The sequence below is a fragment of the Trichosurus vulpecula genome, chromosome 6 (assembly GCF_011100635.1).
Source record: "Trichosurus vulpecula isolate mTriVul1 chromosome 6, mTriVul1.pri, whole genome shotgun sequence".
NCBI lineage: Eukaryota > Metazoa > Chordata > Mammalia > Diprotodontia > Phalangeridae > Trichosurus > Trichosurus vulpecula.
In genome coordinates, this window is record NC_050578.1 from 183,771,155 (window position 1) to 183,794,077 (window position 22,923).

Sequence of the window (22,923 nt, forward strand, 5' to 3'; positions counted from 1 at the left end):
GAGCCATTTACAGAGGGACAGGGGCTTGTTTTTATAAGGACAGGATAAGGGAGACTGGGGAAAATGTATAACCAGGATGAGGGAGACAAGGAGTTTTGTGGTCCAGGATAAGGGGGAAGTTTTATAGTATTTCAAGATAAGGGGAAGAGACTTTAGGACACCTTCAGGTTAGAGACTAGGGGCTTTGCAAAGTCAACTCTTTGTATTATTTCTAACTCTTAGGGCAGTTTGTATCCACATCACTAGCATATCTAACAAGGAAGAATGAAAAGGGCTCAAGATCCAGTACTTACTAGTGAATTTACAAATTCCCCTGCCCAGTCAACATCAGCTGATTGATTACTCTTTGCCTTAGGCACAAGGTTTAAGGTACTGGACTGCTAGATAAAAATCTTTCTTTTGTGAATTCCTGAAGGAAGCTGTAAAAGGAACAATCATCAGATAACTGTTCTTGGAGTGAAGTTTTTGTGTAGCTAGGCATGTAAATAATAAGAATGATGGTGGTGGCGATTCTAGCAGCCAGCATTTATGTAGCACTCAAGGTTTTCAATGTGCTTTACACACTTTGCTTTGATCCGTACAACAGCTCTGTGAAGTAGGAAACTGAAGGAGAGATTAAGTGGCTTAACTGTCTGAGGCACATGTTATTATTATGATTACCCTATTTTTTTTTTAATGCAATTTATTTATTTAACATATTTGGTTTTCAGCATTGATTTTCACAACAGTTTGGATTACAAATTTTCTCCCCATTTCTGCCCTCCCCCGCAATTCCAAGATGGCGTATATTCTGGTTGCCCTGTTCCCCAGTCAGCCCTCCCCTCTATCACCCCCCTCCCCTCTCATCCCCTTTTCCCTTCCTTTCTTGTAGGGCAAGATAAATTTCTACGCCCCATTGCCTGTGTATCTTATTTTTTAGTTGCATACAAAAAGTTTTTTTGTTTTTGAACATCTGATTTTAAAACTTTGAGTTCCAAATTCCCTTCCCTCTTCCCTTCCCACCCACCCTCCCTAAGAAGTTGAGCAATTCAACCTAGGCCACACATGTATTATTATGTATAACCCTTCCACAATATTCATGTTGTGAAAGGCTAACTACATTTTGCTCCTTCCCAACCCATCCCGCTTTATTGAATTTTCTTCCTTGACCCTGTCCCCTTTCCAAAGTGTTTGTTTTGATTACCTCCACCCCCATCTGCCCTCCACTCCATCATCCCCCTGCCTTTTATTTTTTTTTTATCTTCCTCCCTCTTCTTTCCTGTGGGGTAAGATACCCAACTGAGTATGTATGGTATTCCCCCTCAGGCCAAATCTGATGAGAGCAAGGTTCACTCATTCCCCCCTCACCTGCCCACTCCCCTCCTCTCCTAGAACTGCTTCCTCTTGCCACCTTTATGGGAGATAATCCACCCCATTCTATCTCTCCCTATCTCCCTCTCTCAGTAAGTTACTCTCTCATCCCTTAATTTCATTTTATTTCTTTTAGCTATCTTCCCTTCATCCTCAACTCACCCTGTGTCTGCTCTCTCTCTTTTACATATATATATATATACACCTACATACATGCATACATACACATTCACTTATATATATACATAAACATATATATATGCATATATATATATATATGCATATTCCCTTCAACTACCCTAATACTGAGGTCTCATGAATCATACTCATCATCTTTCCATGTAGGAATGTAAACAAAACAGTTCAACTTTAGTAAGTCCCTTGCAATTTCCGTTTCTTGATTACCTTTTCATGCTTCTCTTGATTCTTGTGTTTGAAAGTCAAATTTTCTATTCAGTTCTGGTCTTTTCACTGAGAAAGCTTGAAAGTCCTCCATTTTATTGAAAGTCCATATTTTGCCTTGGAACATGATACTTAGTTTTGCTGGGTAGGTGATTCTAGGTTTTAATCCTAGCTCCATTGACCTCCGGAATATCGCATTCCAAGCCCTTCGATCTCTTAATGTAGAAGCTGCCAGATCTTGGGTTATTCTGATTGGGTTTCCACAATACTCAAATTGTTTCTTTCTGGCTGCTTGTAGTATTTTCTCCTTGATCTGGGAGCTCTGGAATTTGGCAACAATATTCCTAGGAGATTTCTTTTTGGGATCTATTTGCGGAGGCGATCGATGGATTCTTTCAATTTCTATTTTGCCCTGTGGCTCTAGAATATCAGGGCAGTTCTCCTTGATAATTTCCTGAAAGATGGTATCTAGGCTCTTTTTTTGATCATGGCTTTCAGGTAGTCCAATAATTTTTAAATTATCTCTCCTGGATCTATTTTCCAGGTCAGTGGTTTTTCCAAGGAGATATTTCACATTGTCTTCCATTTTTTCATTCCTCTGGTTCTGTTTTATAATATCCTGATTTCTCATAAAGTCACTAGCTTCCACTTGCTCCAATCTAATTTTTAAAGTAGTATTTTCTTCAGTGGTCTTTTGGACCTTCTTTTCCATTTGGCTAATTCTGCCTTTCAAGGAATTCTTCTCCTCATTGGCTTTTTGGAGCTCTTTTGCCATTTGAGTTAGTCTATTTTGTAAGGTGTTGTTTTCTTCAGTGTATTTTTCAGTATTTTTTTGGGTCTCCTTTAGCAAGTCATTGACTTGTTTTTCATGGTTTTCTCGCATCCTTCTTATTTCTCTTCCCAATTTTTCCTCTACTTCTCTAACTTGCTTTTCCAAATCCTTTTTGAGTTCTTCTATGGTCTGGGGCCAGTTCATGTTTTTCTTGGAGGCTTTGGTTGTAGGCTCTATGACTTTGCTGTCTTCTTTAGGCTGTATGTTTTGGTCTTCTTTGTCACCAAAGAAAGAATCCAAAGTCTGAGACTGAATCTGGGCGCGTTTTCGCGTCCTGGCCATATTCCCAACCAACTAACTTGACCCTTGAGTTTTTCAGTGGGGTATGACTGCTTGTAGATTACAGAGTTCTATGTTCTACGTTTGGGGGGGAGGTGCCAGCTCTGTCAGAGCCGCACTCCTCCTTCCCCAAGGACCCCCAGTCCAGACTGGGCTCAGATCTTTAGCAGGCTGTTGCACTCCTGCTCTGATCCGCCACTTAATTCCCCCCACCAGGTGGGCCTGGAGCCGGAAGTAACAACAGCTGTAGCTGCCCCACCTCCGCTGCCCCCGGGGCTGGAAGCCGAACCGCGAACTCCTTCCACTCCCGCAGCTTTTCCCACTAACCTTCTCCGCAGTCTTTGGTGTTTGTGGGTTGAGGGGTCTGGTAACTGCCGCAGCTCACATATTCAGGGCGCTAGGGCCCCCTCCGCCCGGCTTCTGGACTGGATCGTCCACGCAGCTCAGGCTGGGCTCTGCTCCACTCCGTTCCCAGCTCCCAGCTCCCAGCTCCCAGCTCCGTGTGGAATAGAGCTCACCCAGAGACTATCCGGGCTGTCCTGGGCTGGAGCCCTGCTTCCCTCTGCTGTTCTGTGGGTTCTGCCGTTCTAGAATTGGTTCAGAGCCATTTTTATAGGTTTTTGGAGGGACTCGGGTACGGAGCTCACTCTAGTCCGTGCTTACCAGCTGCCATCTTGGCTCCGCCCCCATGATTACCCTATTTTGCAGATAAGGAGACTGAGGCAAGAGAATTAAGTGACTCACCCAGAATCATGTGGCCAGTAAATCTGGGCTAGGATTTGAATTCAGTTCTTAGAGTATTAGCTCTTCGAAAGCAAGGGTTGTCGTCACTTTTCCTAGTATAGTCTAGCACTGTCCCTGGTGCTTAGCATATAGCAAATGATTCACAAGCACTTAATTCATCCCTTGACCCATTCTTCCTGATTCTCAGGCAGATCCTCTCTCCACTAGGTTCCCAAACTAACTTCCTAGAGAAGATAAGGATGGGGTGGTAGATAAGGAAGAAATGAATTATGTAGTGACCTTCAGCAAGTGTCTGAACGTTAGCAGATTCATTTGTGAAACCGAGAGGTTGTTTCGTGAAATCCAGGCTTCTCCTAGCCCTTACACACTATGATGTTAGGCCATGTTTTCAGGTGCAGGCTTTGGGAAAGGGCATAACAGATGGAGCAGCAAGGGAATCATTTAGATGATGTTCTTCAGTTTACAATACTTTGGAGGAAGGGGGCTGGGGTGAATAGAGAGGTGGACCTGGAGTTAGCAATCCCAGACTTGAAATCCTGCCTCAGATCCTCTTATGCTATAAAATAGGGCTAATGGAACCTTGCTTTAAGGAGCTATGGTGAACATCACACTGAACTTATCAGGCAAAGTACTTTGCAAACCTTTAAGTTCCCTAGAGGCTTTCCTCCCAAATGCTCTGAGAGGTAGAGACTGGTCTGCTTTATCAGAATCCTGCCCTAGCAGCCTTTGCATTGCAGCAAGACTCAGACTGGTTTTTTGATAGTTACCCAAAAGGGTCAGAATCCTTAAGAGTTCACCTTAAGTGCCTAGAACAAAACAAAACTGAAGAGAAAGCTAGGGTGCCACTCTACCTGGCTTTGAACCCATCTCCCATCCTGAAATTGTTCTTGCTCACAAGGAAGACTATGAAGCTTTGTAGACTACTTGGAAAATGTCAGTAATCAGCATTACTACCAAATTAAGTAAAATAATCAAGGTGATTTGTGGTTTTTATTGTAGGTGCTGGAGCCATAGTAATGAGGATTTGCTCAGTCCTTGTTCATTCGCTTTGTTTTATCTTTATTTGCGGATCACCTGTGATGGAATTTTGCACTCAGCCCTGGTAGGTATTATGTCCCTGGGCCTCCCCCTACCCCCATGGGTCTTTACAGCTCCTGCCCTTTCTGGCTGTCATTCATCTAATACCCACTTCTGAATTTTGGCAGATCTACTTTCTGGGAACCTTTCTGGTATCCATATTGATCGCATTGGCAGTCCAGTATTTTCAATCAGTCTCAGGTAATGATTTATCTGAATCAAACCCATTATAGAAAGTGTGTGTGTGTGTGTGTGTGTGTGTGTGTGTGTGTGTGTTTCCTTCCTCTGTTAAGTCTTACTTTCCTGCCTCCATTTTTCCTTTTGCTTAGACTATTCCATCTATCTAGAGTACCTCCTGATTTCCACTTGCTACAACCCATCTGGTCTTTTCCTTCACATACCACCTCCTTTTCATTACTACAGTAAATATTAGTTTCATTGCAGTGAATTGAGTACCTTTCCAAATCCCCCCAAATTGGTTGTGATGTGCCCTTCTTGGCATTTCTCTAGGACTTAGTTTGTGTCTCTCATATGACACTTACTAGATACCACATTGTATTGTGGATATTCATACATGCATCTTAACTTGTCTTCTAGGTCTGGGTTTTATGAACTTTTAAAAAATATTTTTTGATTATATAATATAAATACTTGTATATGAATGTTTATATTTATATAATATAATTTGTTTTTGTAATTCTATATATTTTACTTTATGCATTTAAGAACATTATTCTGAGAAGGGGTCCATAGGCTTCATTAGACTTGTCAAAAGGGCTGATGACACACAAAAAATATTTAAGAACCCCTACTCTAGATTATAAATTTCTTGAGAGCAGGAATAGTGACTTAACAGTGACTTTGTATCCCTCACTGCACCCAGGACAGTATCATGTGTAAAGCAAGAGTTCAATAGATATTTGTTGAATGGATAGATGGATATGTGTTGATACATGTTTAATGCATGGATGTATAAATTTGAAATCATCATCAGAAGGCATTTATTCAGCATGTATCTGAGCCAGGGGATAGTGCTTTATACTGTAGAGACCGAAACAAACAAACACACAGGCCCTCTTTTTAGATTATAGTCTAAAACAGGCTCCATCAACCTGGACAGACATAAAAAGACATAAAGACTCACAAACACATCTATGCAGACATTAGCAAACAACAAGCTGAAGAAGGGACATGCTCTATAAACATTACTATGGGGATTACTTGTGTAGCAGAAAATGAAAAGTGAACAAAATAAACCTGATGTCAGGAGGTGGTGAGAAAGGAGTCAGTGGTGAGGAGGGCAGATGGAATCATCCTTTTGCTTCCAGTCCCCTAAGGAAGTTAATGAGAGACCATCCAAACCCTCTCCTAGGTCTGATGCCTTATCGTCAGCTGGCTTATAAATCTAGCTCATGCAAATTCCGTTCCATCACTAAATTTGTTACCAGGTATAGCACATTCATTTTGCAAGTTGTCAGTGTTTTCCATTTCAAATTATCTTTGTCATTTTTACTCTGTAGAAATATTGTTATGATTATTACAAATGCAATTCAGTTAGAGGAGCTGAAAATTGTCTTTATGGTTTTATACCAGCTGGTACCCATGAAAATTCATGGGCTAGTAGAATTGTTTTTTATGAAAAGTAGTTTCCGCTACTTTTCTTCATATCTTCATCTGTACTCCCAATATATCCTCATCTTACTCTCTCCTCCTTCACTTTATCATTTCTTTTCCTTTTTCTTCCTTTTCCTCAGCTATCCACCTTGCTGGGGATACTCTATACCATCCACATATTTACACATTTTTTCCCTTAACTTTTTGCTGTCTCCTAACTCTCTTTCCTTCCTTTCCTCTTCAGTGGCATCTACAAACTCTTCTCAACCACAAACACTTTAAAGAGATAAAATATATGGAAAATGTCTTTAGTATTTAGCAAGATTTCCAGTTGGGTGCGAACTTAGAAAGAATCCTGGATTTGGAATCCAGATACCTATGTTTGAATCCCAACTCTTATCCTCTATTTCCTGTGTGACTCTGGGTAATTAACTTCTCTCAGGGTCCCAATCTCCTCATCTGTAAAACAGGAAAATTGGACTAGATGATCTCTTGAGGTCCCCTGCTGCTTTATATCTATTATCTTAACAGTTAACCACAATTATGGGATTGGCGACTGAATTGGGGACCATTTTATATATTAAAGCATGAGAGAGAGAAGGAAGAAACTAAGTTTTGGTGAATCCATGTCAAAGGCAACAGGACTTACCTAGTGTGCTGACTCATGGTGTCATAGGGGTCAAGCAGTGTGAGGGAATAAAGAAAGAAGTTCAAAAATAGAAGATTAAGTGGCTGAGCATTCTTAAGTACCAGGGTAGTGGCAGAAGATGTGATGATGTGTTTTTGACACTTAGCAAGGTATAACCCAAAACAAATAAATTTTTAAAAATTGCTCAAAGCACAGCTATTTGAAAATCCAGGAACCATATGGAAGACATAGCCTGTGAATGGCACAGTGTTCTGAGTTAGGGGACTTTGTTATCTGATGACTTGCATTTTAGTCTGGGTAGTCATCATTTTAAAAAATATAATAATTCATTTGTGTACTATTAAACTGAGATGTCCATCCATTTTGCTTTAGGCTCCAATCACCCATAGAGAATTATGTTCTATTTATTATCAGTTGAAACCTTGTATAAAATTGGCCATCACTTCATTGGTTGGTGTTTGCAAGGCTAACTCTGAAGAGGTTATTTATTTCTTCCAAGGGTGCTTTGCTTGCAGTTTGGCATAGGCTACCACCAAGTGAACAATAACACCTGGATTCTAGCCTTCGATCCAAACGCCCAAGCTTCTCATAGAACTGATTCACTGGAGAGGAGATTATCTTGCTTTCCCACTCAAGGCAGTTTGTTCTATGACAATAGAGATCTTCATTAAAATAACTAAACACAAAGATTAACTTATATTAGCATAAACTATTTAAATAATATTAGTAATATCTGTATACAAGAATTTCGGAAATATAATTAGGAACAATTAGGTACCTTACTAATGTTTTAAACTAACTGATCCATTTTGAAGGGTGCATAAAATCAAACCACCTGATCCTCTACAACTAACTAGATGAAATATTATTCTTGAGGTCCTCATGAGTATGGCAGAATGGAGGCCAGAGGTAGGACCTACTTCCAGCTAACCTTTTAAAGTGAGTTCACTAGGACCAAGAAGCAGACTCAAAGAAGAACCCAGCTCCTAATCACATAAGGAGAATGCTGAGGTTCAGGAGAACCCCAAAATGTTGAGGTGCAAGGTGTGTGTGGCAGAGTTGCTCCTACTTGAATTCACTTAGGCTGTCTCCAAGTCAAGTAAAGGCATTTATAGTGGTTAACACACCAAGCAGGCTCTTCCTTGAGGAAAGTCACTGCCCCTTAAGGATGGCTGCAGCTTAAGAGAGACCCCAGCTTAAGGGGGGCGGCTCCTTAATGGAAACAGCAGTTCCTTAAGAGAGAGTGCCCCACCAGGGGAGGCAGCTCCACCCCCCCCCAGGGAAATAGCCCCCCCCCAGGAAGCAGTCCCACCTCCCCTCCCCCCAAGAGAGGCAACCTCCTAAGGGAAATGCCCACTAGCCAGGAAAAGCTAGGGATTCTTATAGAGGAAAACCTGTCATGGATGAGGAGATGAAGTAATCAGGGACAGAAAGGTGGACTGGAAGGTGAGGTAACCAGGGACATATAGGCCAGGGGTGGGAATAGTTCAGAGTTTTGTGGATATCCAGGCACATCATTATTCCATCATTCAGCTCATTTGTTTGGAGTGGAGGAGCCCCTGTTAGTTTGGTATTTCTTTAACCAGCCTACTTGAATCTCATTGGAAACTGAGGCAGACAAGTTAAATGACTTGCTCAGGGTCACACAGCCAGTAAATGTCTGAGGCTGGATTTGAACTCAGGAAGATGAGTCTTCCTGACTCTAACTGTTTCTCTTTTGGACATGAACCCTGAGGGTATTCCCCTCCCAGTTTGACTTTTTTTTTTTTTGAGTTTTGATAAAAGGGGCCACCCCTTGATTAACTTCTTAAAGAGGCCTATTTACTGAATGGGCATTACCTCACTCAAAGTGAGAACCTGAAAAGGGCCAGGGTCTCTAGATGCATCCTGGGCTATCTCCAGTCATCCTGGTGAATATTGGGCCACTGGACCCAGATGGCTCTGGAGGAGAAAGTGAGGCTGGTGACTTTGCAAAGCCATCCCTCAGTCAAATCAAAGTCAACTGCAAGTCATGTCATCATTTCCCTGATGGTCCTCTTGGAGAAGGAAGGACAAATACTACAACACAACCTGAATCTCATTCTTTCCTAAAGTGACTTTAAGTAGCACTTGAGATAATGGGCTTCTCATTGACCTGTCTCATCAATTCCCACCTCTAGAAGTAGGTACCCAAATCATTTGGGAAAAAGGGATGAGCACCATGCATTCCTCATCAGAGAAGACCCAGTAATGGGAGAATGGGAAACCTCATGGAGCTGCAGACAGAGACAACCCCCAAAAGGAAAGAAGCCAGCATCCTAGGAATGAGGCTGCTTGGACAGATTGGTCATGACATGTGTTGAGAAAGAAACTTCTGTTGCTGAAACTTCTCTGAACTCTAGACCTCAGGGCAGCCATCCTGTATCTTCTTTCTCCTCCTGAGCTTTTTTGTGGGGCATTGAAGCCTTTTCCTCTGGACAGGAGGAAAATCTGTTTATCTTTTTTTGTTTGTTTTACTTTTTTTTTTGCTTCTATACATTATGTTAACCACCAACACTTTCCTAGTGGGAAATGCAGTTGTAAGATGGCAGCTGAGGGGTAATCATCCCCAGATATAGTTCTAACTAGTTGTTTTTCCAAGAAGCACGGTGTCTGGCTGGGCTCTCAGAATGAACAAAAAGATACAGAGAATTAGAGATTGATGCTACATCCTAGAATGGAGAAAGAGCATTTATATGGGAAAATCCACTTGGACCATATGTCAATAGTTAGATGAGGAACAGATAAAAGTGGTTGAATAGCCCTAAACAATATACCATGATCTCTAATATGACTATACTTTTTTTTAAACTATTGATTCACTTTGTTTTAACATATTTGATACTTTTCCAGTGAGATTTCCATTATGCATTCAAAGTAGGCTTTTAGGAGGCCTCTCTTCAGGAACCAAGAGAAGCCTAGAGTGTGAATCCATTTTTAAAAGAGGGTGTTATTTGACCAACTTTTGGCCAGGTGTCACTATCAGCTGGCATCCCAATGAGGTTACTTCCCAACGCTATTCCTAAGCACTGATCAATTGGCTTTCCATCTCCAAAGGCTTCTCTCCCCAGTCCTAAATAGTGCTCAGCCCAGAATTCTATGGCATCCCTGGGAAGAGCTCTCAAAACCCGATGTAAATCCTGTAAAAATGAAGCCTTGTTGGGCATACCAGGCAAAGTAATTTCTACCACTTACAGTAATAGTAATAACAGAAAGTTACATAAAAGTTAGAAGAATGGATATAACTTTCAAGTCTTTTGTCTTTAGCTGAGCCTTAGTGCAACCTCATAGGGTAGGTACTATTCCAGGTATTTCTATTCTCCTTTTGCAGATAGAGAAATTAAAGTGTCAGAAATGAGTCGTAAACCCATTTCACCCCGTCTCCAAGGCTGAAATGGGATCCACTGGGCTATTCTGCCTTATGCTCAGTAGAGCTCTGAATCATGTCAGGGGTTCTTAGCCCGGCATCCAAACTGTGGATAGATTGGATGGGGTCCCTAAACTTGGATGGGGGGAAATACATCTATTTTAATATAATTAGTTTTCTTTTTAATCCTATGTGTTTTGTTTTGTGCATTTAAAATAATCTGAAATGCTTTTTAATCCTATGTGTTTTGTTTTATGCATTTAAAATAATCTGAAATGCTTCATCCCGTGGACCTGGGGAGTCCATGGTATAAAAATCATTTCTCTAGACCCAAACTTGTCTTCTCGAGTTAAAAAAAATATTCCCACAATCCCCACCACTCTCCTCAAGTACACTATATGTTACTTTGAGGTACCCATTAGACTCTGAGCTCCTTAAGAGCAGAGACTGTCTTTTACCAGAGGTAGCACTATGACTGACCCATAATGGGTGCTTATAAATGTTGACTGACTGTTCAATAAGAAGTTGGCTTAATGTCCCCATATCAGGTCTCTGATAAAGTTACATGTATTCATTCATTCATTGAACAAAAAAATACAGTAAGCACCTACTATGTGAACATAATATTCTAGGCAGTTGAGTAATAGGGCAGATAAATAAGGGTTCTAACAAGACTACAAGGTCCTTGAAAATAGATACCATGCCTTGTACCTCCCTTGTCTCCCCTGGATGTTTTAAACCAGGTCTGCACAACCTGCAGCCTGAGGGCCACTTACGGCCACTTGAACCACAGCAAAGGAAAATGTAGGGGAAAACATCCTCTACATTTTTTGAGGACTGCCCAAGATTGGCGGGTCCTTGGGGCTGTAGGGTGCGCAGGACTATTTTAAACATAGCATGAACTCAATGACTACTTCTTGAATTTAAATAAAAAATATGCGAATAAATAAACAAGTAAGACTGGTTTCCTGACCTCAGAAAGCAGCGGTATAAGAGCTAGATTCATAATTTCGTTGGTAGAGGGAACCCCCAGGTATGGAAATTCCCTCTACCAGTGCATATTCGTACCTTCTCAGCAAGGTACTCTCTTGGAGAGTTGCCTAAAACACCAAAAGGTTCAGTTGAGCCAGGGTCACACAGCCATTATGGGTCAGAAGCAGGACTTGACCCTTTGCTGTCCTGGCTCCACGTCTTTCCACTATGCTATAATGCTTCTCATTACCCATGTTGAGCTATAATCAAATAGTGAAGATGAGATGGGCAGAGCTAAATATAATACAAGTAAGATAATGTGTGACTGAGGAGCATAAAATGCCATGGGATCAAATGTGGGAAGAATCATTTCCAGCTCTGGGAATTCTGAACATCTGCATGGTGGAGATGACATTTGAACTCAGAACATCATCCTTCGAAGTAATTTAATGATCCATAATTCTTCCTCCCAAGCCTGCTTCCAAGCAGATGCTTAGGGAAAGTGGTCTCCCTTTAGTATTACAACAAACATTTATTAAGCACCAACTGTGTGCAGAACATGATGTGAAGCATTGTGGATTCAAAGACAAGAAAAGGACAGTCCTCCCCTCCAGGAGCTCAGCTTGTGTGTGGGAATGGGGGGTGGGGAGGCAGATATACTGAAAAACCCGATTGAAACGACGCTGGTTTCTGGACACCAAAGCTCTTCTCCATCATAGCAAATAACGAAAAGGTAAAACAGTAATTCCTAAAGCAAGCAGCATTTTTAAAAGCAAACACATGTTAGGAATGAAAGCTGGCCCAAATTATAAAAATGATATGGGACTAAAATCTCTTTGAAAAGAATTACAATCAGCCCCAGAAGGTAGAAGGATCTTGGTAATCACAGCATGAAGTGTGGCAGATTCTCTCATCAGCCCTGCCAGGCAGCATTAGAGACACAGCGTGGTGTCCTAGAAAGAACGCTGGACTCAGGCCAAGAAGCAATGTGATTGAAGTCCCCAACTTGATGTTTGTTAGCTGTATGACCTTAAGCAAGTTGTCTAGACTCCTCATTGAGCCTCAGTTTCTTTGTCTATAAAATGGGGGTAATACAAAGGCTTATATTGCCTACTTTGCACAAGTGTTGCAAGGATCCAATCAAATCATATATATAAAGTGCCTTGCCATAAAAGACGATATAAAAGTGAGTCACAGGTCTGCAAATCATACTCTTGAGCTGGCTTTCTTTCACCATACAGCATCCTTACAAATTAGGGACTCCAAGGCCAGTGCTTCTTCGATTTCCTGGGAAAGCCCTTACCTATGCAGTTGCACAGGGAAGAAGGTTCTTTCCTAGTTTTGTGCCCTGAACAGACGAGATGATATTTCCTTACCAGACCCTGTTAACTCAAAGCAAAATTGTTCAGTAGACAAGTTTGTATTGAGAATATTTCTGCTTCTACCCCCTCCCCTGGTTCTGGGGGCCCCCTCCTTCTGAACATGTGCCCATACCATCCCTACATGGCCTGCTCCTTACCTTACTGATGTAATAATCTACTGAAGTGTTAATACTGTTACCCCTTCCAGTGGTTTTTGAACTTGAAGGAGGCTTTTGAAGACCCCAAAGGAATTTACCCACATGCTTTTGGCTAAAGAATAGCATTCCTTGGAATCGTTTTTTTTTTTCCTAGTGCTGATAGGGAATCCAGCCCCCTTTTTATTATAGCTAAATAAACTTCCAGAGAAGTAAAGTAACTCACTCTAGGGATTCAGATCTAGGTCTTCAGATTCCAAATCCAGCACTGTCCCTTTTGTACATGTCATCCTGTTTCCTGTCGAGAGGACAGCTTCAGGAGGAACAAACATGGCATGTGAGAGAGGACAAAGACACCTCCCAGCTCAGCCAGCAGAGCTCTGGTGACCAATAAGGGGACTGACCTCCCAGCCAGAGAGGACTCACCCCTGCACCATCTTAGAGATGAAGGCTCAAAGGTGTTTAGTTATGTGTCCAAAGCACCACAGAAAACGATTAGAACCGGGACTCAACACCTAGTCTAGTGTCCTTTAGCTTTTACCAAACCTGTGTATTTTTTTTCTACTTGTTGTTTCAGATACTCAGCATTTTTTTTTTTGCATGTATGTGTGTTTGTGTCTGTCTGTGTGTTTCTTTACAGCCAGTGGTCCTCCAGCATCTGTTTCACAACTGTCTTCAGAAATTGCCACTTCTATTGCAAATCCAGCTGTTGGCTCCTTGGAACAAGAAGAGGCCATTCCTGCAAATAATTTAGAGCAGCGAGGGTGAATTGCTGACTCTCCATGTTTCCCTAGATGAGAGATGGAGCCTTTGGACCATGGGTATTTGATAGTAGACATTAGGAATGCTGCAGCCAGAGAATTATAATGCTAAACACTTTAACGTGTTTTGACTACTAGAAATTGATACTGCACTTGAGCAAATATCTATATCTATATGATACTTATATTTATGCAAATAAATATAAATATATATTAAATATAGACATATGGATATGGATATTTAAGTTATCAGAAAGTGTCCAGAGCAGATACTGCTTTTCCCAGGGCATTAGGCAAACACAGTGGAACCCTCTTTCTATAACTAGTGTTAGGGACATGGCTGATGCCCTGTTATGGTCTACAGGGTTATGGGCCATTGGACTTACACTATGGTATTGCTATTTTTTAGGGGACATCATTTACCTGTGCTCTGTCTAAATCCACTTAAAGCAAGCTATGTTCTAACAGGGCTTCCATCAGTGTTGTTCAATCCTTTTGAAATTTTTCTTTATAAAAAAATAGGCAAATGTGGAGCCTAAGCAGGGTTCATAATGTTTTGGTCCATAGCATTTGTGAAAAGAAGAGTCCTTTCCGCAGCCTGGCTGCTTCTGGAAGCACAGACCAAATTCCTTTTTGTCTTGCCATGCCTAAAGGAAACAAAAGGCGCCTTAATTAGAGTTAAATCAGTCAGTGTGAAACACAGAAAAGGAAATGTCATTGTAAATTGGTTTACATTTTTCTCCTTAAATTTTTCTAGGATCATAGTGCTTAAAATGCTTTAATGATATTGCCAGATATGGTTTCTTCACAATTGTAAACCTTCAGATGCCATTTAGAAAATGATTAGTATTTAAGAGTAGTCTTCACCACGAATTACCCATTAGAATAGAAGTAGGCCAATGGAATATGCAGAAAACAACCCTTTAGCTCCTAGTCCCCCTGTGCCTGGTTCTTGGGTTTTGAAAGAGGTGTGCCATGGTGTGAGTGTGTGTGTGTGTGTTTGTGCACATGTGTGTATATGAAAGAGGAAGAGTATGTGTGCCTCTGTGTGTGTGTGTGTGTGTTTGTGCACATGTGTGTATATGAAAGAGGAAGAGTATGTGTGCCTCTGTGTGTGTGTGTGTTTGTACACATGTGTGTATATGAAAGAGGAAGAGTCTGTGTGCTTCTGTGTATGTATGTATGTGTTAGAATAATTAAATCAGTAATGCAATATTGTGGGTCCAGTCAGCTCTTCTTTGCACTACTTTATTTACAGTAGTAAATAAAATTATTTTTATACTTTTACCACCTGTGAAGTGACTGGGGTTTTTTTTTTCCTTTTTCACATGTATACTTTTTTTTTAATCACTCAAAGTTCTAAAGTCCATGAATTTTTGTAAAAGCAGAGGTAAGGGGAAGATCAGAGAGATTTTTTTTCTGGTAACACATTAACTTTTGAGCTTAAAAAGTGAACAGGTGGCTCTCTTCTTTTTCTTTTTTTTTTTTAGCAGGCATAGTTCAATTTATTTGTTTATTAAAAAAATCTATGTGGTTGCCACAGCAGCTGCCAGGGTCCTCTGGACAGACCGAAAGTGTGAGTCTTCACAAGATGGTCGGTGAATTCCTGATAGGGAGACTTAGTGAACACAGTCTCCTTCCACAGGACAGGGTTAGATAGCTGTATGTTTTGGAGATGGCATCAAAGGCAACTTTAGCAAAGTTGCCCAGAGTGGCAGTACAGCCTCTTGCAGAAGTATAGCAGTCATCAATTTCAGCCATCATCAGGAGCTTCTTAGGCACAGGAGCTGAGACATGGCCAGCACCTCTAGGAGCAGGGATCAGGTGCAGCAGAACCAATCCACATCACCCAGTGACCTTGCAGGACACCGTGTGAGGCTTGCCAGTCTTGTTCCCCCAGTAACCACGTCTCACAGGAATGATGGACAGCTTGGCCAGATTGATAGCACCATGAATAGCTGTGGCCCCTTCCCTGGAGTACTTGACACCCAGACCAGCATGGCTATTATTGTCATCGATGGCCACGAAAGCCTTGAACCTAGTACGTTGTCCAGCTCTAGTTTGTTTCTGAACAGGCTGATCTTCAGAACGTCATCTTTCAATGAAGATCCCAGGAAGAAATCTATGATCTCAGACTCCTTGATAGGAAGTGAGAAAAGATAGATTTCCTCCAAAGACTTGATCTTCATGACCCTGACTAGGCGGCCCAGCTTAGTGACAGGAACCCACTCCGTGTCTTCGGCCTTTCCTCCCTGGAGCCCTGAGGCCCTGGCCAAGGCCTTGACCTCAGTCCCCGCTGCCTAAGCCACCAAGGAAGCAACCCCGGCCTCTGACTGCAGGGCCCTGGGTCCTCCCCCACCTCCTGTAGCACCAGAGTCATCCACCATTTGGTATTTGCTAGAAGTAGAAGCAGCTCCCCTTCTTTAAATGATCAATCACCTCAGTTCTAGCCATGGGGTCTTCGTCTCTCTCCTTAACGTTTCTTGGAGCTAGGGCCAGATGCCCCTTAATGCACTTAGCTCCTCCTGACTGGTCCCTTTTAAACTCCTTCCTGCACTGCCCCTGACTATGGCTAGGACACTCCTCAGTTACAACAGTTGTCCCTTTGCCTGAATACCTGTGAATGTCCAGGTGGCTAGTGTAACCCTGGTTGTAGAATGGTGGATGCATTCAGGATACAGCTATAACCAAGTAAGACAAGAAAGTACGCTCTTATATTTTAATGGGGGGGGCGGGTAGGGGAACACACAAAATATAAAGGGGAACTAGAAAGCAGGGGGACGGAGAAGAAAAGAGTGAACATGGTGACAGGAGATGTCCAAGAAGTGAAACTGTAACCCTAACCAGAGATGCAGGACTCTAACCTCCGAGTCTAAACTAAACCAATATGCCTCTTACTCAGACTGTAACCCTAACTCTAAATGTCTCCAATTCCAACTGACCCTTACCCTTCGACTCTGACCCTAAAGCTAAATGCCTGTGCCTCTGAATCTAACCCTAACTCTAACGCTAAATGTTCACACCTCCAACTCCAAAGCAAGACTAAAACCTTAAGCCTTCCCACTCTAACAATAACCCTAAATTCTAAATCTGACCTACAATGCTAACTCTAACCCTAAATTCGTGCTAACCCTAACTCTCCTATGAAAGTCCAGAAACCAAGAGTCAAAGTCCAAAAACTTCATACCAATGATGGCCAAAATTTGGGCAATGTGGTATGAAAGATGTCTCTAGTCATTTCTGAACTCTTAAACACTTTTCCTAGGAAAAGCAGGTTTTTAATTCTAAGTTATGGTGATGAACAGAATCTTCATTTTTACTTACTAAGGCATAACCAGTCCAATAGTCACAAAACAGTTCTGGGGGCCAGCGTTTCCCAGCTATCATTCCAAAGGACTGTTGTCAATCAAATGCAAATTAGGTTTAGGGAAACACATTGCTATAACCATCTTTAACTTGAGTAAGTGTCTTTTTCCCATGGGCAGCTTTCTCAGTGCTCTCTGACATGCAGGAGTCATATTTGTTTTTATTTTTGCATCTCTTTCAATTAGCAAAATTGTCAAAATAGGAAAGGGAGATAGGGCCAAGAGGGAAGACGTGACTTGCACAATATGGATAGATCTCCAGTCCTGAAATAAGGAAGACCTGAGTTCAAATCTAGCCTTAGATACTTACTAGCTGTGTGACCCTGGGCAAATCACTTAACCCTGTTTGCCTCAGTTTCCTCATCTGTGAAATGAGCCAGAGAAGAAAATAGCAAACCACTCTAGGATCTTAGACAAGAAACTCCAAATGGATCACGAAGAATCTGATATAACTGAAAAATGACAAAACAACAAAAATGTCAGAGCCAGGACTAAGGCCCAGGATTATTGACCTTAAATCATGCTTCTGCCCTTACCAATATCTCCTTCCACTGATTCTCTGCAGCGCCATACAATTTAGCAAATAATTATACACTCTCATATTTTTTATGCTGTTTTAAGATTAATAGCTTATCTCATCAACTTGAGTATACAATATTTGAAGGCAAGGACCAGGTCATATGCTATATATGCCAATGGAGCCTTGGCTAAACAAGATAGTCTGCCTTGACTGTCTTGACAATATAAGATAGGAAAAATAGAAAAAAGATGAGTGGACTTGAGCATGTGTCAAAGGTCTCTAAGAATTGGAGGAATTTGACAACATTTCATTATTTAAGATAATATCTTTCTGTGAACTAAGAGACAAGAATAATAAACCACATGTTATCTTATGTTTAATTAGAGGATCCTGTCAAAATGCAGCTTTCCATTTAAACCTATCTTTAAAGAAATGTTTCTAATAAAAATCCTCATTTTTAGTTGAACATTAGCCAGACCTAAGAATAAACAGTTGTTTTCTGAAATAAGTCAAAGAATAAGGATGAAAGCTTGGGGTGTGGAAAGAGCCTTGAGCTAGATGTCAGGAAACCCAGTTTCTAGTTCTCTGCCATTAGGTCCTTGTGGGACCTCGGCCATATATATATATATCCTACATACATATCTATGTGGATGTGATATTCACTGTAGAATGTTAGAACTGCAAAGGAATTTTGAGTCTATCCCCATCCCTCATTTTATAGATTAGGAAACAAGTCTAAAGAGAAAAGTAACTTATCCATGGCAGAGCTCTAATATGGAATTTTTGCGCCAGATAGAGGTAGGGAGGTGGGAGATAGGGAGAGAGAATACAATGCTAGGGTGTGGAGACCGAAATTGCTGGAACATTAAGTGCAAGGATGCTACTGGAGGAAGAGCATACTCCAGCCCACCATCCTGTAGTGTTCTATTTTGACTAGATCCTTGCTAAGGAGATACTAAGCTCTATTGTCTCTGTGTTGCTAAAGGATTGCAAGTGCCATCATAGCCCTCTAAATTGGGTGCCCTCTACATTCAGTGCCCCAGGACAAAGTCACCCCACCCAAATTGCCTTCTGCTCCAAGATCACATGGCTAGTTAGTGATAGATACAATCCTAGAACCCAAATGTCTTGACTTGTAGGTCAATGATCTTTCCTTACTGCCACCTTTAAACATGAAGGGAAATGTCCTGAGAACCTACCATTTTTCTTCCTATAAGTAGGAGCTTCTCTTCCTTGGAGGTAAGTTGAGTGGTTTGGAAATAGCCTGACCTTTATTTCTTCTGTCACTGAGAAGCAGCATGGTGCCCTAGCTAAAAGGTCAGTTAGGGAATCAAATTCAAGTCATTCCTCTGACACTTACCATCCCTGAGATTGCAACAAGTCATCAAACTTCTCACTTGCTCCCAGCAAACTCCCTAAGATTTTAAGTTAAATATGATCTGCCAATCTGCATCATAAGTCCTGGTAGAGTTGTCCCTCCATACTTCTCAATCTTCCCCTCTGTAGCTTACTGGCTCGTTCAAATCTGCTCTTGGTCACTAACCTGATTTCACTGAGATTAAAATGGAGGGTCCTTGGTTTTAACACCAAGGAAGGTGACCAGCCAAAAAAAAAAGTCAAATTGATGCTTCCAATAAATTCAACAAGCACTTGTAAAATGCCTCCTATGTGTAGAGCTTTATACTAGTTGGCAGGAGGGTATAATAAAGTTGAACTAAAATAGTTATAATAGCTAACATTTATATAGCACCTACTGTGCACTTCATCCTGGGTCATCTCCAGCTGTCCTGATCTATATCCAGCCATTGGACCCAGATGGCTCTGAAGTAGAAAGTGAAGCTGGTGACTTTGCACAGCCCTCCCTCACTTAAATCCAACTCCCTGGCAAGTCATGGCATCATCTTCCGGATGTCACGGATGAAGGACAAACCACACAAGTACCTACTGTGTGCCAGGCACTGTTCTAAGCACTTTATAATTATTATTTCATTTGATCCTCACAACAACCCTGGGAGATAGGTGTAATTATCCCCATATTACAGATGAGGAAAACAGAGGTGAAGTGACTTATCCAGAGTCATGTAACTAATAAGTATTTGAGGCTGGACTCAGACCTGACACTCTGTATGCTGACCTTTCTAGCTGCCCCTAGAGGGCCCTATTTTCACAGAATATGAATTGTGACCTGATATGGGGTGGTGAAAAATTTGACAATAGTAAACAGTTTCTGAACATGCAATGACCAAAAATTAATTCAAAATCAAATCCAAGGTGTTTTTAGCAGCACTTGCTCATGTTGCATTGGGAAACTTCATTGCAGCACACAAAGCATTCACACTTTGCACCATGCATGCTCTCAGACTACACAACACTGCTGGAAACTGAAAAGGGGTTGCTAGTAGAAAAAGTTTAAGAAGCCCTGTCCTAAAAAATTCCTTTGGGGATTCTTGATCTTACCCCAAAGACTCACCAGAAATCTTTGAAATAACAGCTCATCTTGGGGCAGCTAGGTGGCACAGTGGATAGAGCACCAGCCCTGGAGTCAGGAGGACCTGAGTTCAAATCTGACCTCACACTCTTACTAGCTGTGTGATCTTGGGCAAGTCACTAAACCTTGATTGCCTCCAAAAAAAATAGAAATAACAGTCAATCTTTTTATTATCAACACTCTTTCAGAGGTGTTGGGTGGCTTCAGGAAATGGAATACTATAAAGTCTTTAAGAAAATAGATTTACAGGTCAACTCAAGGGTAATAGAAAGGTACATGGTGAATGTGAATAGGCTGAAACATATTACCAACAAAGAAGTGCTCCGCTGGGATCCATACAATATCAAGAGATCTAAAGGAAGTCTCACAACAAATAGACTGGACCTCTGATGGGGTGGGGGAGTTACAGGAGGACATCCAAGAGAGCTGGACGAAATGAAAAGGCATCGATGGCATCCAATCTACCCCACTTAAGGAAGTACCTACAGCAATGTGATGATGGATCCATTGAAGTACAAATGTTAGTCATCAAAAGAGATCATCTACCACTATCCTTTGGCTTTACAACTGAAGAAACTGAAGAATAGAGACAGGAAGTTACTTATGTACTTACGATAGAGTCAGGATCAGAAACACAGGTCCCTGACTCTCCAAGAAGGGCTCTTTATACAAGTTACCTGCAATTCTGGATTCTTAAAAAAAAAAAAAATCAAGCAAAAACAAAGGCTATTTATTTGAACTCCAAGTATCAACCTCAACTAAGGACCCACGGCCTATAGCATTACTTAATATGTGATAGGTGGAGTGAGAGAGGAAAAGGAGTGAGAGATAGAGGGATGCCAGGTTTGACACAGAAAGGAGCAAGACTATCTGGCAGGAAACTCAAATCCAAGGATGTCCTTGATGCTGTGGTCTTTCTAATTGACTTCAAGCACACATTCTGGCATTCTTCATCAATTCATATCACATTAATTCCCAAGCACCAGACTGGGAGCAATCTGATATGGTCCATTCTCACTACATTAACCCAATCATTTGAAAGGAGCTATAAATTCTTGTTTGGAGGAGATGCCCTGGTAACTTAAGACCTTTAATTAATCTCTCTTCTCCCCACTTAACCCCCATACCAAGCATTTTCAGCCACTTGGTAAGTAGTGCATTGTCATGCTATCATGGGAAATGTGGTTGTTGGCTCTCTTGGTCTTGGTGCTATGAGAGCTTATCCTCTTCTTATCACCCACTCCAAAACTTTCCATCCCAGAGAAACTGACAAGGTAGGAAAGCACCATAGAAGGAACTCTTCAAGTATAATGACCTTATAAATGAGGCACAAGAAAGTGAAGTGACTTTTTCAAACTTCCACAACTATTTAGTTCGACAGATTGTCCCAACACCAGGCTTTGCTGTAAGTGCCATAATAGTAATTTGAGCCATGGGATTTGATGATAATGGTCCTACCACTGATATTAATGGTGGACTGGGTGCCTGTAAGGCTTAAAGACAGAAGTTCTGCCTCATCCTGAAAAAGCTTTGGAATCCCAAAGCTTGTCACTACTGTACAAACATGGAGAAAAACTAATGGAACTGATCTTCCTTGGTTATAGCATACAGGGTGTCCTAAAAGTCTAGTGTAGGTTTTAACTTTAGTGGCCCCCTTTAGCTTTAAGATATTAAAGCTTAAAACTGCACTAAGACTTTTGGTACAGCCTGCATATAGCCAGAGATGACATGTAGATAGGGAATAATAATAATAGCTCGCATTTATATGCATTTTATTATCATTTTTATCATAAATGGCAACTCGCAGGAAGGAGCCAAGATGGTGGAGTAGAGGCAGAAACATAGCTGAACAAAGCCTCATTGAGCACTGTTGACCGTAGACAAAATCCATGCATGGGTACAGGGAATACAGGTCACATTGTGCTTATTTTTTCTTGACCGCAGAAAAGCATTTATGGAATGATATGGTGCTATGAGAACAATGACTGGGGTGAATGCAGAGGTGGCTGGGAAAACCTGAATGAACTGGTGGAAAGTGAAGTAGAACGAGGAAACATCATGTACAATGATGGCCACAATGTACATGGAAAGAGCAGCAATAAAACAATCAAAATGGAAAGCTTGGCCCCAAACAATACACTTGGGAGGGAGCTTCTTCGAGGTTTTGTAGAGGTGAGGGACTATGAGTATGGAACACTGAATATAATGACTAATAGCCCTTTGAAAAAAAATGTTCATTAGTTTTGCTCAGCTGTTTTTCTTCCTCTTCTTATTCTTTGTTTAAAAAGCCTTTGATGTGACACCCCCTACTCCCTCAAAAATCTTCAGTGGCTCCCTATTGCCTCAATATTGATTACAAACTCCCAATTTTGAAAAATGTTTTATTTAATATTTTAGTTTTCAACATTGATTTCCACAAGATTTTGAGTTACAAATTTTCTCCCCATTTCTACCCTCTCCCCCATTCCAAGATGGCATATATTCTGATTGCCTTGTTCCCCAGTCAGCCCTCCCTTCTGTCACCCCACTCCCCCACCCCATTCCCTTTCCCCTTACTTTCTTGTAGGGCAGGATAGATTTCTATGCCCCATTCACTATATATCTTGTTTCCCAGCTGCATGCAAAAACAACTCTTTTTTTTTGAGTATCTGCTTTCAAAACTTTGAGTTCCAAATTCTCTCCCCTCTTCCCTTCCCACCCACCCTCCCTAGGAAGACAAGCAATTCAACATAAGTCACACATGTATGTATCCTTATGTAAAACACTTCCACAATCCTCATGTTGTGAAAGGCTAACTATATTTCCATCCATCCTCTCCTGTTCCCCTTTATCCAATTTTCTCCCTTGACCCTGTCCCTTTTCAAAAATGTTTGCTTTTGATTACCTCCACCCCCTATTTGCCCTCCCTTCTATTGTCCTCCCTTTTTTTATCCCCTTCCCCTTACTTTCCTGTGGAGTAAGATACCCAA

The 22,923-nt window shown here is 41.3% G+C and overlaps 1 protein-coding gene across 1 annotated transcript in view; it reads left to right on the forward strand.

Annotated features, from left to right (window-relative positions):
• The window catches only part of SEL1L3 (SEL1L family member 3), a 124,055-nt gene extending 109,435 nt beyond the window's left edge, over positions 1-14,620 (forward strand). Inside the window, exons 22-24 of the mRNA XM_036764891.1 lie at positions 4,607-4,709; positions 4,813-4,885; positions 13,461-14,620. Of these exons, the coding sequence (XP_036620786.1) occupies positions 4,607-4,709; positions 4,813-4,885; positions 13,461-13,588 (304 nt within the window). The 3' untranslated portion in view covers positions 13,589-14,620. The remainder of the gene's footprint in view (positions 1-4,606; positions 4,710-4,812; positions 4,886-13,460) is intronic.
• Positions 14,621-22,923: the final 8,303 nt, after the last annotated feature.